Source organism: Panicum virgatum, chromosome 2K, assembly GCF_016808335.1.
Source record: "Panicum virgatum strain AP13 chromosome 2K, P.virgatum_v5, whole genome shotgun sequence".
Lineage (NCBI taxonomy): Eukaryota > Viridiplantae > Streptophyta > Magnoliopsida > Poales > Poaceae > Panicum > Panicum virgatum.
The window spans coordinates 4,416,988-4,439,607 of NC_053137.1; the positions used below are offsets into that span (position 1 = coordinate 4,416,988).

A 22,620-nucleotide genomic window follows, 5' to 3' on the forward strand; every position below is an offset into this window, starting at 1 on the left:
AAATAAAGTGTCGGATATCTGATCAATATCCGATGGATATCAACAACTATTTGTTCGTATCCAATATTCAAGTAAAATTTTCAAATATGTATCCGATATTCAAAAAGTTACTAGGAATATCTTGATGGTCAGTCAGAAAATACACGTACTATTTGCAGACCATATGCAGCTGCTAGCTAGGTAGATTGAGAAACACTAAACCGGTGAGGACTGATAATGGATCAGAACTCTATAAATAACCTAAGGACTGTTTGGTTTTTTAAATAGCTGTCGCATCGAATCTTTGGATGTCAATTCGAATGTTCTAATGCCAACTTATTATAAAAATAATTGCATAAGTTGCAATTAGGTCTCTAGACGAATCTATTAAATATAATTACTACACGATGAGCGGATGGTTACTGTAGCAATTAGTGGTAAAAAATTATGAACTAATTAGACTTAATAGATTCATCTCGTGATTAAGTCACGACTTATAAAATCAGATTTATAATAAGTCTATATTTATTGCTTCTAATTGATGCGTAAACATATGATGCGACCAAACTTATGATTTAAGGTGAAAAAAATCAAACCCGGGCTAACTCGCTGATGGCTATGTGCATGCCATGCCTACCGGAACAGAGAGCCAGTGAGAGGGAGAGAGAGAGCGCAGCAGCAGCTGCGGCACCTACAAAGATATAGGTCGTGTTTAGATATTTTGCAAAAAAAATTACGATTGAATCTTGCGAATTTAAAGTACTAAATAAAATCTATTTACAAAATTTTTTGCACAGATAAGTTGTAAATTGCGAGACAAATCTAATGATGCTAATTAATTAATAATTAGTGGATGGTTACTGTAGCATCACTGTTGCAAACTATGGATTAAGTAGGCTCATTAGATTCGTCTCGCGATTTACAGTCTATCTATGCAAAAAGTTTTGTAAATAGATTTCATTTATTACTCCATGTATGTGTCGAAATATTCAATGTGATGTTTTTTGTGTTTACGGGGTTTATGAGGGTGTAAACTAAACAGGACCATAATTGGTGGGCAGGATGCTCCATCAAAAGATGCCAGGATTGAGCAGGAGGCCGTGCGTCGCCCGAGGGGAAGACGACGCCGCGAGGCGCAGAAGCATGTGATGCTTCTGCAGACTGCTCGCACCGTCCTCCGCAGCCACAATGTGTCGTGCGGGCCTACAAACTTTAATTATATTTGCATGTTTCGGCAGTGTACGGAAGAGGATTCCGGTGGTGATTACTTGGGGGTTATTTTAACATTATATAAAGACCTGCATTACATATATTTATATATATTTCCAGCTTGTTGAGGGCCCACAATCTCCAGAAATAAAATTACAGGAGAGAAGACTATTTTCTACTATTTTCTGACCATTATTTTCTACTAGTATAAGACATTTAATAAGTATAGCACAAGAATCATGCTATATATCTTTAAATGACCTAATTGGGGGGCGATTTTAGCTTTACCATTGGACCACGTCTACATTAAATACCAGCCGTCCGATTCCTATCGTCCGGTCAAGGTCTCCGCCACCTGGGCGCGGCTTCTCGAAGGAGCTTTTCATCGCCTCCGCTTCGCCAGCCGTCGCCGCGACCTCCGCCCCCCGGCCTCCATCCTTCCCCTTCCTCCTCCAGCTCCTTGCCGGCGACGCGGCCACGGCACAGACGAGGCCCAGCCCTGGCGGCATGTGTGACGGCCCGGGGCGAGCTCGTCGCGGGCGCCGGCGTCTACGAGGGCGTCCCACGCGCCGCCTCACTCCTCCTGCTCCGCGCGGGCGGGTCCTCCTGCTCCGCGCGGGCGGCCCGGCCCCAGCGCGACCTCGTCGCAGGCAAGTTGTACCCCCATGTGGCGTGTCCTCCGGATCGGCACGGCCAGCCTGCAGATTCGGCGGCGCCGCCACGCCGCAGGGTCCTCGCAAAGACGAGACGACCGGCCAAGCGCTGCGTCGCGGAGACTGTCGCGGCCCGGAACCGCACCCGCCAGCTGCTCGGCACCGCGTCTGCGTTCCACTTGCTGGAGGCGGAGGCCAGGAACGCCAAGATGAGGCCCCCTCACGCATGTCCAGCCGCCGTCCAAGAAGAAGACCCCGAAGAGCAGCGACTCTAACAGAGACAGGGATAAGCAGCTCAAGCTCACAATGCATGCAGCTGCCGCTGTGCCGCTGCAGCAGACACCTCGACACCATTCGCCACACCATCATCCCAGGATAACAAGAAGGCTATGAAACAGGAGGCGCAAGCCGCAAGGTGAGCAAACACACCAAAACACTGCAGATTGGCAGCCAATTCATTATTCTGTAGAATGATTCCTGTCAAATTTGTTGTAGGTTTACCTAGGTTTTTTGTGAGATATAAAACTGAACATGCTTGCATACATAGACTTGAGCTGGTTTGGCTTATGGGAGCATTTTGGTATTGATAAGAAAGCAGCTTCAAATTATATATGCCCAAAATGTTTTTCACGCTTCAATCTGAATTGGAACATCAATATGTTACAATACTTTTGTTTTCAGATATGTGGGAACAGATATCCCAGTTTCTTTTCCACGTATGCTTTGATGGTTAAAGAACATGATCGTTTTTTTACAGTTACATGCGTATGAGAGTATGAAGGAATCTCTCTTCAAATCAGCTGCTGATAATGCCAAACTGAATTCTGGACACATGGTTAGTTTCTTAACTTTTACCTTGCTAAACTATCTTATTTTTTATGTTTGTAAATAGTTACAACTGAAGTACGAAGTAGAACCTGTTTGCAACTTGTGATACTAATAAAACAAAGAGAGCTGCATAGAATGGCGCATTCTAGCATATCAAATACAACAGATCAAGCTTTCATGTACAAATTTTGGTCGTTTGACTATTGCTGTGTGTACAGCTCCATTTGATGTCGTGAACACAAGAGCACAATTACAGTTAATATGATAAATGCATATGCCACATTCAGAGTTACTTTATATCAGTGAACTAATAACTTGTAATTGGGACATTTATCGTATATGTTGCTTGTATTGATACTACAAGTTGTAGTCCTGCACAAATAGCATCATTCAGTTCAAACTTGAAGTGGATATGTTCAGCAGAAAACTAACGGTTACAGAACAACTGATACTCTGCCTTTCTTCGTGTTTATTAGCCACCCAGCTCTGTTAGGAAGTATGACGAAGTTATTCATGCACTAAAACAAATATTTGGGCAAGAAGGTTGCGTCGTCTTTACAGGTAGAAACAATTACGACAGGAATATCATGCTTATGAATTTGCGTTAGTATTCATTCATGTAAGAAAAAGATCTTTTGTAAGTATGCAAATTATGAAGCAACAGGTTTCCTCATACGAGATTGACTCCAAGGCTGTGGTTGTGTATATCTGAAGCATATGTATATCTCAAGGTGCTATGTTCTTTATGCCTTACAAATTTCATGGCCAAACAAGAAGGCAGACTCAAAAAAGACATAGAAGCACATGTACTTAAAGAAAATGCTACTCATACGTAATTCACAGTTTTGGCAGACCAACACAGACCTAAAATATTATCTAGAACTGTAGTAACCATATACCGCATATAGTTTCATTCTATCAAAAAAAATATAAACTGGTCTACAGGTCATGGCGCGGTAACGCCGTGCCGGTATTTCTAGTGCAACTTTATTTCGGGACAAATCTAACCTCTAATCAATTTTGAATAATGTTCCCTGGTCAATATTCTAAAGATCTCATCATGATGGTTTCAGCAGAGACCTCTATGTCGCTCTTTCATTTTCGAGAACAGACCTAGGTCACCACCAGTGTGCCAATCTATAGGTCATGGCACAATTAAAACTTAGTGGTTGTCTTGTGCGATGGCCAACAAATCAATAAACGGGGATGTCGGAAGTGTGCTGCACCACAAGATCAAGTGACCTGCCGGAAATGTGGTCTCATCTCGATATAATTGGAAAATTATTCTTAAACAGTTCAGGGAAAGTGAAGGGCACGCGCACGTCCACTACCAATGCAACTGCTGAGGTTTCTGCGGAGCCCAGAGGGCAGACCCCACCCATCCGGGGTTGATGGGGTACATGGCATATAACAGCGTACAGCGTTGGGTTAGGGTGGGCACGTGTTGGGGTTCCTGGGACTGGACCAAAGGACCAGCTAGTAATATAATTAGCCACTCACCTAATTGATTGAGAGCTGAGGCTCTACAAAGTATGTTTATTGAACTACAACATGATCTTACGTACAACTAAAATTTGACATTTATTGTTTTAATATTTGTTTATTGAACTATTTTAAATGTTGATATATACTAACTAGTGAAGTAAATTGAAAATCAGCTAAAGTTAGTTCAAATTTAGAAGGGCCGAGGGTGCATATATATAGTGTGCCAAGATGGAGCCGAATGTTCCTTGATGGTCCTCGATCAAACCTTTGTAGACAAGATCGAAGAGGAAGAAGCAATGACATATGTTATCCATGCATATATTATGGCAATATGATATTTAATAGGCACTACTACATAAACGGTTTTTAGGGGCAGGTAAAATTGCATTTCTAGGGACGGGTGCGGTGCCCACCCCTACTTCTCGCAGCTAGAAATGCTGTTGGTAGGGGCGGGTCACGCTCCCACCCCTGAAAATATATTTTTAGGACCAAGTCCTGCCCTTACCCACACCTAGAAATCCATTTCTAAGGGTGAGACACCTCTATCGCCCCTAAAAATTGATTTCTAGGGCGGGCGATGGGACGACCTGCTCTTACAAATTGAATAAAGAAAATTGGCCCCTACCGCCGCGGCCACCAGCTACTCCTCCCTTCCCTCGCCGGCTCGTGCGATCACAGCCTCCTCCACCGCCTTGGAGACGACTGTGGCCTCCCCACCCTTGCGGACGGAGAGAAAGGTGAACACCAGGAGCCATTCGCCCCCATGGCCCTGCGACGAAGACCGCGGTGCCTCGGTGCACCATGGCCAGCAATGTCTTTCTCCAGCAGCACCGCCGTGGCGTCTACTCACACACGCCTCCTGGTGCAAAAATGTTGAGGTGGGCTAGAATGGTCTTTTTAGGATAAAATAATGAGCGATTTTCTTATGCTATAGAAATTTAAAAAACTAAAAAAATTGAATTTAAGCATGTACAAAATATTATGTAGCAACTTAGATGCATACGTGAACTCGATTTGTTATATTGATTCGTGGTCTCATGTTAACTATAACACATTTTTCTTTATCACCATTGTGCTTTAAGCATAATATTAAATTTATGACAATTTTTATATTCATTCTATGACGATTTTAGATGTTTGTCACAAAAACTGGGCCCAAATTAGGGCCCGTATGGGCTATTTGTAAATCTATGACAAAAAATCATAAATCATCATAGATCATGTCTGTTTATGACGGTATTCATAAACGTCATAAAAAATTTGTCATGGATCAACAAATTTCTTGTAGTGAAATGGAGACCGGGCGGAGACGAGTTGGTTATGGATATGAAGTGACTGGAAAGTAAATTTCCGCCTGTGTTGGTTGAGGACCGTACCGTTGTTGGCACATTGACCGAGGCTTGAAGTACTGACCACATACCGGGAGTAGGAGGTAGTCGAAACCGGTAAACTGTGTACCGAGTTACAACGATATTTTGAATCCCGACCTGCTACGCTGTGCGTGGGATGATGGCGGGTTCTCCGGGAGTTCGCCGTGAGGGGCCCTTCACCTGGGTTTCAGCAGGCTGGGTTCAGAGGTCGTAGTAATATTGGGAACAGCTGACGTGTGTGGCCCGATGGGGCTTGCACGTGTCGTGTTGGTTAGGTCCACCTTGCAAGATTAAATCGGATCGATTCGCCGTCTCTCTCGGTTAAGAGAACCTTGATCTCTCTGTCACATCGTAGTAAATGATGGAAATGAGAATGGAATGAAGATGTTTGATTGTGTTTTACTAGAGGTTTAATCTGATCCACAATGTGTGCTCTAGATACTTAAGAGAATTTAGTTAATACTCGATATACTAAATTGAGTTAAAATATTGAAAGTAAGGATTCACCGCTAGCAGCCTTTCAGCAAAAGAACTCCAGAGCCAAAAAGCTTTGCATGTCTAGGTAATGGGCTAAGTATACCCATAATCGGGTAAACCTTGCTGAGTATTAGCATACTCAGGGTTGTTGTTGTAACCCTTCTGAGCAGGTTGTGTTCCTGCTGACTTCGAGGAGGTCTGTGCGTCCTGGATTGGACAACCGCTTCCTCCGGGTTGGACCGTCGAGTGGGCCCCGTCTTCCCCGTGAGGATCGGGCAGGTTGGCATCACATCGGTGGGCAGGATGTGGAGCTCACCTTGTATCGTCGTTCGTAGTTACCATATTGTATTTCGAACTCGGTTTTAAACTTTCGCTGTGTGTTTGAACTCTGTAGTTTGTATTCGAACCTTTTATGTAAAATTGTGTTGTAAATTAATTTGAGAACCTCTGTATGCTTGTATCACATGTGCTCGTCTTCGCGTGAGACTTCTAGTGCAAATGTGATTCTGTAGTACAGTAGTTTAATCGGGAATTATCCGACGGACTGCAGGAATACACCGTTTTAAGTGCGTGGTAACTTGATTATTCATTAAGATGATAGTTAGTGCACTAAAGCAGGTTTAATTTGGGCGGATCCGCTACAGTTGAACGGATAAGGAAAGCAGAAAATGGAGAATAGAAAAAGAAGGGAGGAAAAATGAGAAAATGAGGGGAAAAGGTAAGGAGAAAAAAGAAATTATTGGTTTAGTCTATAATTAATATCATTAATCACTACTATGTTATTTTATATGAAATTATGTTTATTACCAAATCGCATTATAGATTATGGGAAAATATAAAACTATAGCTAGAGCACGTTGGACACTTGACATCTTCCATATATTCATGAAAAAAAAGGAGAAGCTGTTGTACCCAACAGTTTCAAAATGGCTCTGTATCTATAAGATAAGTTGCTCCATTAGAGAAGCCACAACTAGGGATGGCAACGGGGAATTCCCCGCCGGGTATTAGCTACCCATCCCCGCCCCCGTTGAGGTAAAATTTCCCCGTCCCCATCCCCGTCAACCCTCGCGGGGGGGCATTTTCTTCCCGTCCCCGTCCCCGTGCAGGGAATTAATCCCCGCGGGGTCCCCGTCCCCACATGTCGTCATGTTCTTGCCCGTGATGTGCTAGGGTCTAGGGGAGAGAGACAGTGTGGTAGAGAGTAGATACGGAGTGAAAGGGAGGCAGGAGAGGTGAATGGATAAGATTAGAGTTTGCTTTGTGCTTATATCTACTCAAGCTAGGTCGTAGTGGGCCTTCGACCCTTCGTGGGCTGGTTCTCCTCCTTCCGGCCCGTACTAAAATGCTAAAAGTTTACAATTTGGAAGCTTGTAATCGGGTCCTGCGGGGATCAGGGACGGGCACGATGGAACATCCCCGTCCCCGCCAGACCCGACGGGGGATAAATTTTTCCCGTTTTCATCCCTGCAGGGATGAAATTCTCTCCATCCCTGTCCCCTAATAGAGGAATTCCCCACGGGGAATCGGGTATCGGGTCCCGGTTGCCATCCATAGCCACAACTAGAGTTATTTTAGACACGGCTAGAGGCCTAGAGCCCTGCTAATCTATCCCTAAGTCGATTGCCTACAATACACAACAAATGATACAAACAAATGTTGTGGTCGCTCCTCTTTGCTCAGAAAAAACAAAAAACTGTAAGGCACAATCTAAACTCAGCAACTGAGTCGAATTAAACAGGGAACTTCTCCATTAGATGCATCAGACGCGAAGAACGCTAATCGATTTCAAATATATGGAGGAAGAAGATGGAAGACAGAGAAATCAGTAGAATAACTACAGAAAATGGAAGTTAAAGAAAAGAATTAGAAACAACAGCAGATATATATATATATATATATATATATATATATATATATATATATATATATATATATATGGAACTATTAATATTCATGGCCGAGATGACATGTAGGCCAATTTATGCAGTCATATGGGCTAAAAACAAATAAAAAAGTTGTACAGTAACCAAAGTGGGAAAAATAATAATAGGTTCGGTTGAATAAAAATTGCAATATATATGCATTAATATAGCACGCATATATATAAGTTTTGCATAACATTTTTTACCGAAGTCAGAAGGAGGCCTTAATTTATTTTTTAATATAATTTTTTTGTCTAATCCATGATCATTTTTAATTAGCTTCAGTCGAATCTAGATATGCTAGATGCTACCTAGGTGCTCTAACATCTACACTAGATATCCTTTCGTTAGATAATAATCAAAATATTGCAAGACACAAATCGATGTCCAACATCTAAGTTACAGATTGTTGGCAAACATCACTAACACATACATATAAATATATTTATTTATAAAAAACTTTGTATAAAGATAAACATGTACAGTATGCATGCATATTCAAGGTGACCCAATATTAAATTCATTTCTAAAATTTAGATTTTTCAAGCTAAAGTACTAAAATATGCATCTATAATATAGAACAAAGCAACATAAAAATCGATGCTTGATATGAACTCTTATGCATAGAAAGCTGCATATAGTATTATGCAAGAGCAGATGAGAGGTAAATACATATCTTTTGTCAATGTAAAAAATCTAAAAAACTAAAAATAAAAAACTAGCTACCCACGCTAATACCTTGCTAGTTCAGAAATATTTGCTTGTTGTCGGAGCATGAATAGTTATTCATTGATTCCACTCTCGTAAGAGTCTTAGTCCTTTTGGTCCAAATAAATTCCTGGCGAAATCCTCAAGGCCCCACTACTCTGGAATATGGTGAAATATTATTTAATGCATGGCAGTACCAAAATCCAGAAATTTCGTTAGAGCCAAAAGCACTCACAAAAATAGCCAAAGCTGCCAACGATCCATGACATTCAACTCGCATGAAAATTCTCTCAAAAATTAATTCCAATAAATAGGTAGAAGTACATTTAAATTCTCAAAAAGGCATATTGTTGCATACAAATTATATTTCACAAAGATTCCAGGGAAGATGAGCAGAGCGGGTGTAACAGGGTGCCAGAGCTGCGAGGGAAGTAGAAAAAAAAAAGCCCACAAAGTGCAAAGCTAGCATGTACTGACTATTTTGTTACAGCTGTTGATCCCTCTTGGGAAACTGGCACACCTCGCATAAAAATCATTTTTATGAAATTATGTATATAATTTCAGAGAGTGTTGAGATTACCTGCACGAAAATAAACCTTTCATGATTGTCCATATAATACCTTCAACAAGTATGTTTTCGTAAAAGTTTTTTCTCACGTTAAAAAAAAAACATTTTCATGAAGATTGTTCATTACTATCACGAAATTTCCATTTTGTGGTAGCTAGGTTGGGATTATTAAGGGATGCATATATAAACGCGCGCCTTTAACAGAAAGAAGCTGCTGCTCGCCATCGCTGTCCATGCATCATCATCGGTCCGTACGTGCACAAGGAATCCAGGTCCCGACGCACAGGTCAGAGCTGGAGAGCCATTCGAGAGCACTGGCAGGCACAGCGTCCACTACTCCCTCTGTTGTATGCGAGAGAATTTATGCTATTGCTGTAATATTTCCAATTTTATCTGTCTGTAAGTAGAAAAAAAAGATTATTTTTCTAATTAATATTGTAAATTTTTCAAACCGAGAAGAGAATCTTTTTTGTATTTTCCTAAATAAATTCTTTTTTACTTTTCCTCGCAAAAAATAAAAAAATTGTAAGGAAAAATAGAAAAAAGATTATCTCCTCTGTTTGAAACCACAGTGTGTATTTTGATTTCTTAAGGCAAAACTTCACCGATAATTCAGCGATATGATTTGTCCACGATTTTTTTTTTTGAAAAGTCATTTGTCCACGATCCAAGTAGCGCCAAGCAACTAACTGTGCCCACTGAAAAGGGCAAAGGGTCCTGCAGATCAGCAGAAAACAACCAATAATATGCGCCCAGTGCAATGACATGATGCAGGAGCACATCCGATGGGCATGTGGTTCGTCCACGATGTACAGCAGTACTGCTAGTGACCCAGAGAAAAGGGCCGTTGGCCAATCGCCGGGAGTAGAGTGGTATGTATGTATGCCGACACGCCTGTTCAGTACTCGTAGCACACAGGAGCTACCGGATCCAATACGTATACAATGCAACGTACGTTGTGTTGTTAAGTTATTAGGTCAAGGCTGTGACCAAGATGATTATTACTCACTGTTAAGTTCTTAATATTTCTCATTTTTTTACATGGGAGCTAGAGCTCGCATGTAGTTAATAAACTACTAATAATTAACAGTATATATCTAAAAAGTATTCAAGAAATGAAGAGAGAGAGAAAACAGGGTCTAATTGATGTACCGAACCGCATCCACTGTACACGTGGACCCCACTATCATCAGCTGGTCCAAGATCATACTAAGGCCATGTTTAGATAGAACACAAAAAAATTTTGCGACGGAATTTTGCTAATTTGAAGTACTAAATGAAGTCTATTTACAAAACTTTTTGCACAGATGGTTTGTAAATCGCGAGACGAATCTAACGATGCTAATTAATCTATGATTAATTCATAATTAGCGGATGGTACTGTAGCATCACTGTTGCAATCATGAATTAAGTAAACTCATTAGATTCGTCTCGCGATTTACAGCCCATCTATGCAAAAAGTTTTATAAATAGACTTCATTTAGTACTCCATGCATGTGTCGAAACATTCACGTTTTTTTTTACGGGTTTATGAGTTGGGAACTAAACAGAGGCTAAGCAGCAAAGGTTTCTTGTCGGGTCGGGCGACAGCAGGAAGAACATCCTACCTACCATTTCCCAGCAATTTGGTGGAGTCGAGCGAGAGCTATAGCTGTTCTTTGTCCGCGCTGTCGATCTTGTGCTTGTCCACGTGGAAGTAAGTGGAGGTAGTACGTCCTTGTGCAGTTGTGCTTTGCCCCCAAGGAGAAGTCAGCAGAGCTCTTGTATAGTGTAGGCTTTGTCTTCTTGCATGCTTGCTTGGACAAGTCAGCAGCAGCTATCTATCTTTGGAGCTGGCAACAATGGCATCAGCTTCAAGCAAGTGATGATGATCAGATCAACACGCTGCATCTTATCTCACTGCAAGCTAACTGTACTTGCAGCTCCTCTCCCTCTCTCTCAGCATTTGTTTAGAAGCCATATTTGGTTACAAACCATAAAAAAAATTTCACAAAAACATGAATGTATGCATAGAGTACTAAACGAAATTTATTTGCGAAACATTTTCACGGATGCTACAGTATTATAATTGTGGAGGTTGTTTTGTAATTAGACTTCATTTAATACCTCTAATTAGTGGTCAAATAGATAAAAAGTTTTTCACTCCTAACCAAACAAGGCCAGAAGTAAGTAGTAACTACAAAATCATGTGCAATTTCTTTTAATAAAAAAGAAGTAGCTAGCAAACCCAGCAAGGGCACTTGAAGCTCTCGCTAGATTGAGCAAAAATGGGAGATGGACATGTCAGCGTATCAACGTCAGTATGGAGTTGTATCACCATATATCTGTCGTCCATATGCATGGAAAGGTAAAATGCACACACCATATTCAATTCCAAGCAAGCAAGCGAAACAATTTACAGGGTCGTCAACTCGTCATGGATGATCCAGAACGTATGCACGCGCGCTCGTCGACCGATCCCCGAGAGCTTAAGCTGCCTACAGCCTCAGCTCGAGGTCGGGCTCCACGCCGGAGGCGGTGGCGTCCGGCGCCGCCTTGGGGGCCGCGGCGGAGGCCTTCGTGCGCCTTGTCCAGTTGAGCGTCTCATCGATCGGGCCGGCGCCGCCGTGCAGGGTTGCTGGCGGCGCGTGGCCACCGGTCCACCTCTCCGGCTCCAAGCTCAGCGCTGCGGCGGCGCCGGCCCTGTAAGACGCCTCCCCTGCAGCCCCGGCGCCAATTGCGACCGCTCCGCTGCAGTGCGGGGCGCCTGCCACGAACACCGACGACGCGGCCGGAAGCGCGCTGCCGGCGGCCGCGAGCGCCGCGTCGAGCTCCACCGCGGCGGCGTAGGAGGAGGTGCCGCAGCCGGCGTTCCAGCCGCTGCCGGCGACGCGCTCCTTCTTGTGCGCGTTCTGGTGCCCGCCCAGCGCCTGCGACTTGAGGAACGTCTTGCTGCAGAAGAGGCACGGGAACAGCCGCGTGCCGCCGCTGCCGTCGACGAGGCCGCCGCCAGCGGCGTCGGAGCAAGGTGAAGCACCACGAGAGGACTCCATTGTGTATCTACAGGAGCTGCTACTTCAAAAAAAAAAAGAAATGGTTACCTGCCGTGCCCAGGAGCTACACTACATGCATTCTGCTGCTCATGGAAGTTGAGGAGGATTCATGTTTGGACGGGAAACCGGATCTGGCTGGCACCAATACCAGTAGAGGCAGGCAGGAGAGTGAAGGACGATGTGATGTGCCTGTGTGTTGGATGCATGAGCCACTTTACTGCTTATAGAAGCAGGCTAGGCATCAACTACAGCATTGTTGGAGGTTGCTAGCTAGTTTTTTTTTTTCCCGCAGCCGTGACTAAGCTAGCTAGCTAGTGAGGTCTCGACGCACTCTCTAATTCAAAATTTCAAAACTATCACATCGAATGAGAATTATACATGTATAGAGTATTAAATTTAGACGAAATAAAAAACTAATTACATAGTTTGATTGTAAATTATGAGACGAATCTAATGAGCCTAATTAGTCCATGATTAAACACTAAATTGCTACAGTAAACATGTGTTAATGTTGAATTAATTAGTCTTAATAAATTCGTCTCATTGTTTATAGACGAGTTCTGTAATTAGTTTTAATACTTCAAATGTGAAAAGATTCTCTTTCAAAAACTTTACAGCCTGCAACTAAATGAGGCCAAGTAAATCTTGGATGGTGTTAAAAAGTAATTGAACTAAAGTATGTGTAACAATATTGGATTAAAAGGATTATTACATCTTAGTATATAGTTCTCTCCATTGAAAAAAAAAGAAAAAAAGTCCGATTTACACCCTCGAACTACCGTAAAATTAAACACCGATTTTCATCCAAAGCTTCATCTACGAAACCGGATAACAGAGGTCATCCAACTGAACAAGAATTTGGCCCTTGAGTTGTTTTGTATTTTTTTTAAAAAATAAAAAATTCTAATTAGATCTAAAAAATCAAAACTAATTTATTTTAAATCAAACAAATATGAAACTAGTACCAAAATTTTTCTGAAAAATAACCTATCTACCATTGTTCTATTTGAATCTCTTATTCAAAAATAAAAGGCTTAACTACAATCAACCAACCAAATATTATGAATATAAAATAATTGGATCTGAATAACTGACAAGTATCGTGCCAATAGAAAGGTTATACTTTTATAAAACTTTTGATGCCCATTTTGTATTTTTTATTTGAAATATATTATTTATGAATTTTTAGTTTAAATTTGAATATTTCTAATTCTCAAAAAAAACTCACCTTCGAAACCATCTAAGGGGCTAAATTTGTCTGGTTTCAACTGTTGGATGATCTCTGTTATCCGGTTTTGTGGTTGAAAGTTGAGAATCAGATATTTATGATAGTTCGAAGGTGTAAATCAGATCTTTTTTTTAAATGGCATTTGTGTCTTTGTGATGTACGACAGATTTACCATGTAAGTTTTTGAAGAACCGTGCGCACGTAGTATTTGGATTATCACAAAACTGAATGAATTTTCGCACCACAATATTTGGTTTAGACAACAGTCAATATTCTGGCATGACGTGGCCCTGTTTAATTTGCATTATTGCTAGAAACCAACATCGCAAGTGTTGCCTATTCCCAGGAGGGGCGGATCTAGCGGTGAGTGTAAGGAAAAAGAAAGAGAGGAAGAGGAAGAGGAAAAAAAAAGGAAAAAGAGAACAAAATGAGCCTCCCCAATTTTTTATTATGTGGCTAGCTCGCCTCCGCCACTGTCTCTCGCTGCTCCTTGTCCCTCCGCCCCTCTCAGCGATGACGAGGACATCCCTTCCCTCCACACAGGGGCTTTATTTCCTTGTCGCCGTTGGCATCCCGAACGTCGCCGTCGTTCGTCGTACTCGCTCGATTCATTTTACTCTATTCATCGCTGTGCTATTTTTGGCGTCGTGACGGGAACAGTAGTACTGTAGTAGGTGGCTAGGTGCTGCCGCCAACCTCGCTCTCCGTGTGGTTGAGCACTCGCTGGTGGTCGGTTCTGTCGCCGTCGGCCTGATGAAGAACGTACGCCATGGCAGGCATCGCCAGCATATGCAGGGTTGCCTGAAAACGCCACAGCACATAACGCTACTGCTGCTGGCGGGGAGCTGGATCTGTAGCATCATCCATGGTTATACATGCATCATGTATGAGTATGATCAGATCAACAGGCCGGTGTACAGGCAGCTAAGGTTCCCTTTCGGCGGCCATGGCGGCTAGCTATGCATGCAGTTGTACAGCTACAGGTGGTGTAGTGCGTGCTCTACTCCCTGCTGTGAGCAGTTGCTCGCTGTTCCTTACTTGTTCCTCCTCCGATCCCGGCCGACGACGACCATGGGCACGGCACACTCTGATCTGTCGCCGCCGCGCTCGATCCGCCGCCGCCTACCTCCGGTGGTCCAGCTAGCGCAGCGCCAGTGAGAGAATTAATATATGTTTCGGCCCACTGGTCTGGGCCCAATTTCACGGCCATGTCGGACTGGCCCGGCCTGGCCCGGGCCTGCCCACCTCTCTCAATGCTTCCGGCCGGCGAGGCCCGTACGTCGTACGGAAGCCCAAATCGGTTGGCAGGCCCAAACATGTGGTTTGGTGCGGCGGCCGGCCCGCCCTAGCCAGGCACGTCGTCCGATCCGTCGCCTCCTCGACTGACTGCTTGCTGCCCGGAACTTAATTAATCAAGGTTGCTTAAGCGCTTATGTAACCATGTGACTAACTAAGTGAAAATTTCATGAACATAGTTATCTAGACTGAGAACTAGGTAACTGTGCCAGATGGGTTTCATAGTGATGAAACTCTCCTCACATCCTAAAAAATTCCATCATTCTTCTCCTTACTATGTCACCAAAAATAATAGTATTTAATGTTATAAAATCCTCTTTGAAACTTATATTGAGACTAGCCTTATGGAACTTAACTGCCTGCCTGCCCGCCTTTTGAAGAATCAATTATGTATATAGCTTATCTCCGAACATCTTTTTTTTTTCTTTTGGCAAGAAGAAAAAGCCAGAGGATAAGCTAGGCTACATGCCGAGTGTCTTCACGTACGTATATAGCACATGTATAAATATGTAATGATGTAAAGAAGATTTCACGTACGCAAGCAAGCTATTACTTACTATCTCGATCTCTATTCCAAATTATGTCGTCCGACATTTTTATCCTAAGTTTTACTCGTCGTCTTATTTAAAAATTGGGAAAATAAAAATTTGTACAAAAGATCACTTCTTTTCTTTGAGCCTTGCTTTATCAATACAAATTTTTCGAGAATGACTTAAATTTAACTATGTTTGCACAAATTTTTGGAATAAGATGAGTGGTCAAATTTGAGATTAGAAAGGAACGAATGAAGTAGTAGTAAAGTTGAAGAGGCTTGGATCAACGACAACGAGTAATAATTAAGCAGCAAGAAATACCTGCAGGCGGCGGCCGATCTGGTCGGTTGGCGGCCTAAGGTTATCCGCACACGTTGTATTCTAAATTCGTCTGACTTTTTTTATTTTAAGTTTAACCACTCGTCTTATTTAAAAATTTATGTAAAATATCATTTTTTTGTCGTGGCTTGCTTTATCAATATAAATTCTTCAAGAATGACTTAAAATTAACCATGTATGCAAAAAAATATTAATAGATGAGTGGTTAAATTTGAGATTAAAAAGTAAAACAATTTATAATTTGGAATGAAGGGAGGAGTAGTAGTAAGCTGGAGAGGCTTGGATCAACGAGACAACGAGTAATAATTAAGCAGCAAGAAATATCTGCAGGCGGCGACCGGCCTGGCCGGTTGGCGGCCTAACCTAGTCACTTAAAGCAGCAAGAAATACACTGCTATAGCTTGTACTCTAGTCTAATCTAGGGCGTGTTTAGATGGAACACAAAAAAAAATTTTTGTCATAGAATCTTGCTAATTTGAAATACTAAATGAAGTCTATTTATAATTTTTTTTGCACAGATGGATTGTAAATCGCGAGACGATTCTAATGATGCTAATTAATCCATGATTAGCCCATAATTAGCGTTGGTACTATAGCATCACTGTTACAAATCATGGATTAAGTAGCCTCATTAGATTCGTCTCGCAATTTACAGCCCATCCATGTAAAAAATATTGTAAATAGACTTAATTTAGTACTTCAGACATGTGTCTAAATATTCAATGTGACGTTTTTTTGTGTTTAGGGGATTTACGTGTTGCGATCTAAAACAGAGCCCTAGTCACCTACGACCAAATATCTTTGCACATTGTGATCTAAACAGAGCCGTAACCTACGACCAAATATCTTTGCACATTTTGATCTAAACAGAGCCCTAGTCGCCTACGACCAAATATCTTTGCACATTGTGATCTAAAAAGAGCCCTAGTCCCCTACGACCAAATATCTTTGCACATTGTGATCTAAAAAGAGCCCTAGTCATGATACGACAAAATATCTTTGCACATGTATATGTGTGACTCGAGTACTCGACCATCATTGATACCTATCTAGCTAGCTGCTAGTGACGTGCTTCATCAAGCGTTCAGGTAGCTAGTTGCATGGATCCAAGCCGTCGATCGATCGACGGTCGTCAGTGGTGGTGCTGCGCGCGTGTGTACTAGCAGTACGTAGCCGTCACCGTCAGGCAGGAAGAGGACGACCTCCGGCTGCAACGTGGACGTCGGCAAGGCCGGCCGGCCGACCACTCCCGACAGGATGGAGACATGCGATGGACAGGGGTCGCTCTCGCTCGCATCCGTCGTCCGCCCGGCCCCTACATATGCACCTGATCGAGCTGACCTGATCTGATCACGATGACCTGACGTGGCAGCTCTGGCCTCTGGCTGCTCCGATATATCCTCCGTGCAGTGCTCCCGCCGCCAAGTGGACCCGTCGCCGCCGGCCAGTAGCCAGCCGCGGCTCCACGCATCTCAATGCACGCAAGCTCCGTACGCCAGCAAAGTGATTGCCAATATATATATAGCTGTTAATGTGCTTGATAGATCATCGTTTACGCTCTCCGTAGTTCTTTTCCTCACGTGGATATATATACTCATATAGATCGATACATTTTTTTTTAAAAAAAAAGAAATAGTCTTGAGCCTCTATATTCTATAGCCGCACACAGACAACTTTACAGCATCGGTATAGTAGGCGTGTAACACAAATAAAAAATTAAAGAAAAATCATGAGCAAAGTTGTGCATGCATAAGAGCCCTTCATTATAATAATTAAGTTAGAATTGAGAGTTATTGCCGGAGTTGAAATAAATTGAAAAGCTTCTATAAAATAAAAGCAGCCCCATTAGTGTTTAGAGGGTCTGATTTTTAGAGACTATCCCTGCAGATGCTCTGATGCATGCATGGCTCTCCTAGCTATACCAAGAATAATACACACATATATATATAGACACACACATGCATCGACAACGTGGCCTAACTGTGTTATTGGTCACGAAGATTCCAAAATCAGCCGTGGATGGATGTACATGGGACAAATTAGTGTGGCGCACGTGTCAAGGCAGGAAGCTGCCGCCGCGGCTGTAGCTCCACAAAGTGCGGCCGCCACCACACCGTCGGGCCGTCGGCATCGGCGCGTCTCCGACCGGTCCACGACAGCAGCTAGCGAGTAGCGACGGCGCGCCACCACCTGCAGAGGGGTCGTCTATGGTGGTGCCTCATCGTCGGCTATACTACAGGCAGCCCGCCATGTGTCGCCGCTCGCCGGCTGACAGGTGTACGTATTCTTCTTCATCAGGTTGGTGACACTGACACGTGACACCTGACAACTCCTGGACCTGCGTCCGTGTAACTGCCCGTATCCTACGACGTGTGTTCGTCCTGACATGAGGCATTTAATTACGCACGTGCACCGAAAAAAAAACATCACACGCAAGGTGGACGACTGTGTGCTAGCAACTTGTACGTAAGATACACTGGATCTTGCCCAGATTCTCATCTAATCTGTGGAAATTAATCTAGCGGAGCATGCATCAGCAGGTTCCTGCAGCCAGGCCACCTCGATCGGCCAAACTGTTTCCATCGATCTCAACTAAGCGTTATAGGATAGGCTACTAGCACAAATTAAGCAAATGATATACAGTAGTGTGGGCGTAAGCGCACTACCAGATACTGTCCAGATTCCCAGCTCAAGTTGTTATTATATCAGGCAATTAATATATATGTATATATATCTGCTCAAGGCAAAATTATTGGCATGCATGCACTTTTATTTATCAAATATATATACTGCACATCTTTCATTCTCTTAATTTGTTGCATTGGCATCGATCTCTAATAGTCTGTGTGAATTATTGTGTGATCGTTTCTAACTTTTGAAACATATACAAAAAAAAGAAGAAAATTAAAACGACCATTTTCAACGGCTACAATTTTCACTCACATCGTCAAACCGGTTGTGCTTCTTCCACTGATCTTGCGTGATCTGACAGAATTTTTGTTGGACACACATTGACCTCGTCCCTGTCATTATTGTAAAAACAGAATGTTAATCCTTTTTACACTAGTACTAGCTAGCTCTCTGCATGCATTCCTTTGTTCTTATCATCGTGAAGTCAATGGTAGCTGCAGCAGGCGTACTTAACCGGACGACATCCACTAATTTCAGGTCAAAAGGCATTGCAAGGAAGAAGCTAGCTAGCTAGCTAGCTCTTGCTTGCATTGCCTGGATGTATGCAAATCCTCCACTTTGCCTTGAAGTAGACTAAATAAAGTACTCTCTTGATCCGACATATGCGGTGACGTTTGGAAAAATGCAACATTTGCATCTTCGATCATCAGTAGTCGTGGTACCGTGCAAAACTCTGGCTAGTTCTCCATGCGTGTGTGCTGCTCTCATGCCTAATAAGCTAATTAAGGTGCCGGCCAGCCATCAAAATCTATCTTCTAAAGGTATCCAAGATACATCCATCTCTGGCCGGCTCTTGGTTGTCGTCGTCCCTCTTTTTTTTTCCAAGCGTACGTTGCACCACAGCCACAGCAGGCACTGTATGACGACGGGAACTAGAAAAAGTGTCGGTGATGCATGCTCTGATTGTAGAAGCAAAGAAGCATTAATTGCTAAGTCTATTTGGATGTTGACACGGTCTCTGATAACATCATTCTGCTTCACCAGCACCATATATGAAGGTGTGTGTGTGTCTTAGGCCCTGTTTGGTTTGAGGGACTTTTGCAAAAGTTCTTGAGACTTTTGGGGCTAAACAATCAAACAGGAGGGACTTTTTGGGGCTAAAAGTATGTTGGGAGCTAAAATTGAAGAAGTCCCTCAAGAGGTGCTTTTTGGGACTTATTCCACCGCATGCCCCTTGGCCCAGCAAGCCCATGAGGCCGTGACCCCCGTGAACCCCCTTCCCGCGAGGCCCGTGAGGCCGTGACCTCCTGCTCCGCTCCCCCGTGAACCCCCCTCCCGCGACCCTCTCCCCGTCCGCACCGCCGGCCGCGCCGCCGCGTCCAGGCCGCCACTCAGCACCTCGGCGACCACCACCCGCGCCGCGTCCTCCCGCTCCACCTCCTTGTCCGTGCCCAGCCTCGACGTCGCGTCCTATACGTGGGCAGCTCGTCACAAAAACAAGGTGCAGATCCGGCCGGCGCCCGCGCATCTCGCCGCCGCCTGCGCATCTCGACGCCGCCGGCCGCGCAGTCGTGCGTCCGCCATGGCCGGCAACGACGACGACAAGAGGGATCTCTTCTCCAAGTCGGGCATCCTTCACCGCCCGTCCACCATGGATGACTTCGGCCAGGCTTCGTCAGCATACGCCGGCGTTCAAGATCCAGGGAGGGTTCTAGGCGGCCTCGATCTGAACTCGCAGGTCGAGAGCTACCCCGATTTGGAGAGGTACCAACAAATCCTCCAACCTGAAGAAGATTTCGGACACGGGCTACCCCCTATTCGCCCAGGCAGCAGATCCAGTGGTCTTTGCGGAAGATTACCACAAGGAGGAAGCGGAGGAGCAAGCCGCAGCAAGTCTGCGAGCTCTGGCGCGGGATCTAGCCGTCCGATGCGGGGTTTCGTCCCCCCGGGCTCTGCTCTCGGTGGTGCAGGCCGTGGGCGCGCCGGAGGAGGTGGCATTGGGGACCCCATGGCATACAACGCTCATGTGTTCGGTGGTGGCGGCCGTGGCTTCTCCATGCCACCTGGCACTCCAAGCTCCGGACGAGGTGGCATTAGGGACCCCATGGCGTATGGCGGTGGCATTGGGGACCCCATGGCGTACGGCGCTGGCCGTGGCTTCTCCATGCCACCGGGCGCTTTGAGCTTCGGAGGAGGTGGCCGCGGCCGAGCTTCGTCATCTGCAGCACCTGTAGAGGATGTTGACGATGATGACGACATCGAAGACGAAGATGAGAATGCGCCTGATGGAAAGGTAAATCATTCATGCCTTTTACTGCTATTTTTCTGTGCAACAAGGCTGCAATAATGATCATCAGAGGATCAACAACTTTAAGACGAAGAAAAAAGCTTTAAACTGATGGTGAGCTGAGAACTGTAACTTGAGGTCAGGTGGAGTCCTGTCTGCATCCACCGTTATGTATCTATCAATAGTCACAGAATTTCTGTAAACGGTGATCTTGTAGCTATGTTGCGAATTGCAGAGGGGCCTAAGCTACAAGGGGTCTCGTGATGATGCACAGTAGTTTTTAGTGGGAAGTGCAAGTGCTTGCTTTCCTTTTCAGCAAACGATGGTAGTTTTGATTAGTGTCAAGGAATATGATGGCCTTTACTCCATGGTGTCGCCCTTCGAAACCTTTGCTCTGATTCTGGTACCTTGGCAGCACAGCAGTGCTCTTTGCAACTTTTGATCACAATTTGTTTGTAGATCTATACTTAAGTTTTGTTCAATTTCTTGTGTAGATCTTTATGATAATTAGGATATGTATTAACTCACATTTTCTTTACTAGAGTACATTTGACAAGGCTAATTGGACAGAAGAAAATATTTTTACATTATGTGACATAGCTTGTGAAGAAGCTAGGGATGGAAATTGTCCCAATGGAGTTTGGACAACTAGAGGATATCAGAATTTGAAGACCAAATTTTTTCAGAGGGCGCGACTGAGACACTCATCCAAACAAATTAAAAACAAAATGAATCAATTGAAGAAATGGTATGTTGCTTGGGTGTGGCTGGGAACCAAGACCGGAAAAGGGATAGTAGAAAATGGTGATTATGTTGCACCAGCTTCGTGGTGGGCAAAGAGAATCAAGGTATGCAGAAAATACTGCAATTTCCATTGTAATATGAGGGAAGACACCGATCTAATTGTTCATTTTCTATGCAGGAAAACAAAAATGCCAAGAAATTTCAGTTTGGCAATCCTGAGTACTTGGATATGCTTATAGAGTTGTACCAAGGTGTGGCAGTAGATGGATCCACTGCATACTTCCCTGGAGATGAAGAAGATGAGGGATTTGTGCAGCCAGCTGGTGATGAGGATGCGGCCGGTGAGGGATTTGTGCAGCCACCTGGTGGACGCTTTTCTGGTGATGAGGGGTTTGTGCAGCCACCTGGTGGATGCTTTTCTGGTGATGATGGATTTGAGAACAGCCCCATGAGCACCAGCAGCCGCAAAAGGGGGACTAGTTCTTGTGACAATTCAACCGCCACTAGTCCTGGCAAGAAAAGTAAGAGCCCAGTGGTCAAGCTCATGAGGGGTCTACTGACTTCTTTCCAGTCTGATAGTGAAAAGTCTACTCAACTCATAACTGAATTAGTAAACAGAAAAGTCAAGTCAAGAGAGAAGAGTCAAAACATCTTTGTTGAGGAGTTGACTCGGTGCCAGCAGTTGGCAATAGAGTGTGGGGCACCAGAAGAGTCTGTTGAGTACTTTTGCGCAACACAATTGTTTGCTGAGCCCCACAATAGGATCATGTTTATGAACATGAAATCTAAAGAGGCCAGGCTAGTGTGGTTGAAGAGGTGGTGCCAGCAAAAGAATCTGATGTAGCTTAGGATTACAAGAAGATGATGTCATTTGCTTGGTGTTTGCCTTATCTATGTATTTGGACTTCTTTTGTTTGATGTGTCATGTAATGTACCTTTGCAGGATTATGTGCTGAACCTATTTAATTTGATCTTTCATGTACTTCACCCTTTAAAGTTGTGTGTTGTTTGCTGAATCAGTTTTATAGATGTCATGTAAAGCCATATTTGCTGATTCCACTTTGATGATTTATTTTGGGTGTAGGATGATAGTGATGAGGCCAGTGCTGATGATGACAGTGATGATGATGACCTTGTTGCCCAAATGATACTCCAACAACAGAAGAAGCGAAGAGTTGTTATGTTAGCCAGCATGATTGGTATGTGTTACTTGGACTCTTACTCCAATAAAGGGCCTATAAGGGTACCAAAAGAAACTGGAATTGAGTGGGTTATAAGGACACTAGGGAACCCAACTGATTGCTATGATATGTTTAGAATGAGTAGGA

General features: G+C 43.7%; 2 protein-coding genes and 1 long non-coding RNA gene across 3 annotated transcripts; 2 read left to right on the forward strand and 1 right to left on the reverse strand.

The window, feature by feature from the left end:
- The first annotated feature begins 1,521 nt into the window (after positions 1-1,521).
- LOC120662043 lies at positions 1,522-3,415 on the forward strand. Its single transcript, XR_005670170.1, has 3 exons — positions 1,522-2,256; positions 2,599-2,676; positions 3,146-3,415. It is a non-coding gene; the product is annotated as an uncharacterized LOC120662043 (long non-coding RNA).
- An 8,080-nt stretch (positions 3,416-11,495) lies between these two features.
- Positions 11,496-12,515, reverse strand: LOC120662047 (zinc finger protein 36-like). The gene has a single exon (XM_039941126.1). The coding sequence runs from the start codon at positions 12,232-12,234 to the stop codon at positions 11,680-11,682; it is 555 nt and encodes a 184-aa protein (XP_039797060.1). The 5' UTR covers positions 12,235-12,515; the 3' UTR covers positions 11,496-11,679.
- Positions 12,516-19,843: 7,328 nt separating this feature from the next.
- LOC120694970 lies at positions 19,844-22,136 on the forward strand. The gene is made up of 3 exons (XM_039978306.1): positions 19,844-20,554; positions 21,091-21,396; positions 21,471-22,136. Exons 1-3 carry the CDS (start codon positions 19,844-19,846, stop codon positions 22,134-22,136), a joined length of 1,683 nt encoding a protein of 560 aa, XP_039834240.1.
- Positions 22,137-22,620: the final 484 nt, after the last annotated feature.

Bases quoted from the DNA above. Each gene is read 5' to 3' on its own strand.
- LOC120662047 (XM_039941126.1), bottom strand. From the start codon at position 12,234: ATGGAGTCCTCTCGTGGTGCTTCACCTTGCTCCGACGCCGCTGGCGGC.
- LOC120694970 (XM_039978306.1), top strand. From the start codon at position 19,844: ATGGCCGGCAACGACGACGACAAGAGGGATCTCTTCTCCAAGTCGGGC. The intron at 20,555-21,090 runs GTAAATCATTCA...TTTCTTTACTAG, and splicing joins AGAATGCGCCTGATGGAAAG to AGTACATTTGACAAGGCTAA. The intron at 21,397-21,470 runs GTATGCAGAAAA...TTTTCTATGCAG, and splicing joins GGTGGGCAAAGAGAATCAAG to GAAAACAAAAATGCCAAGAA.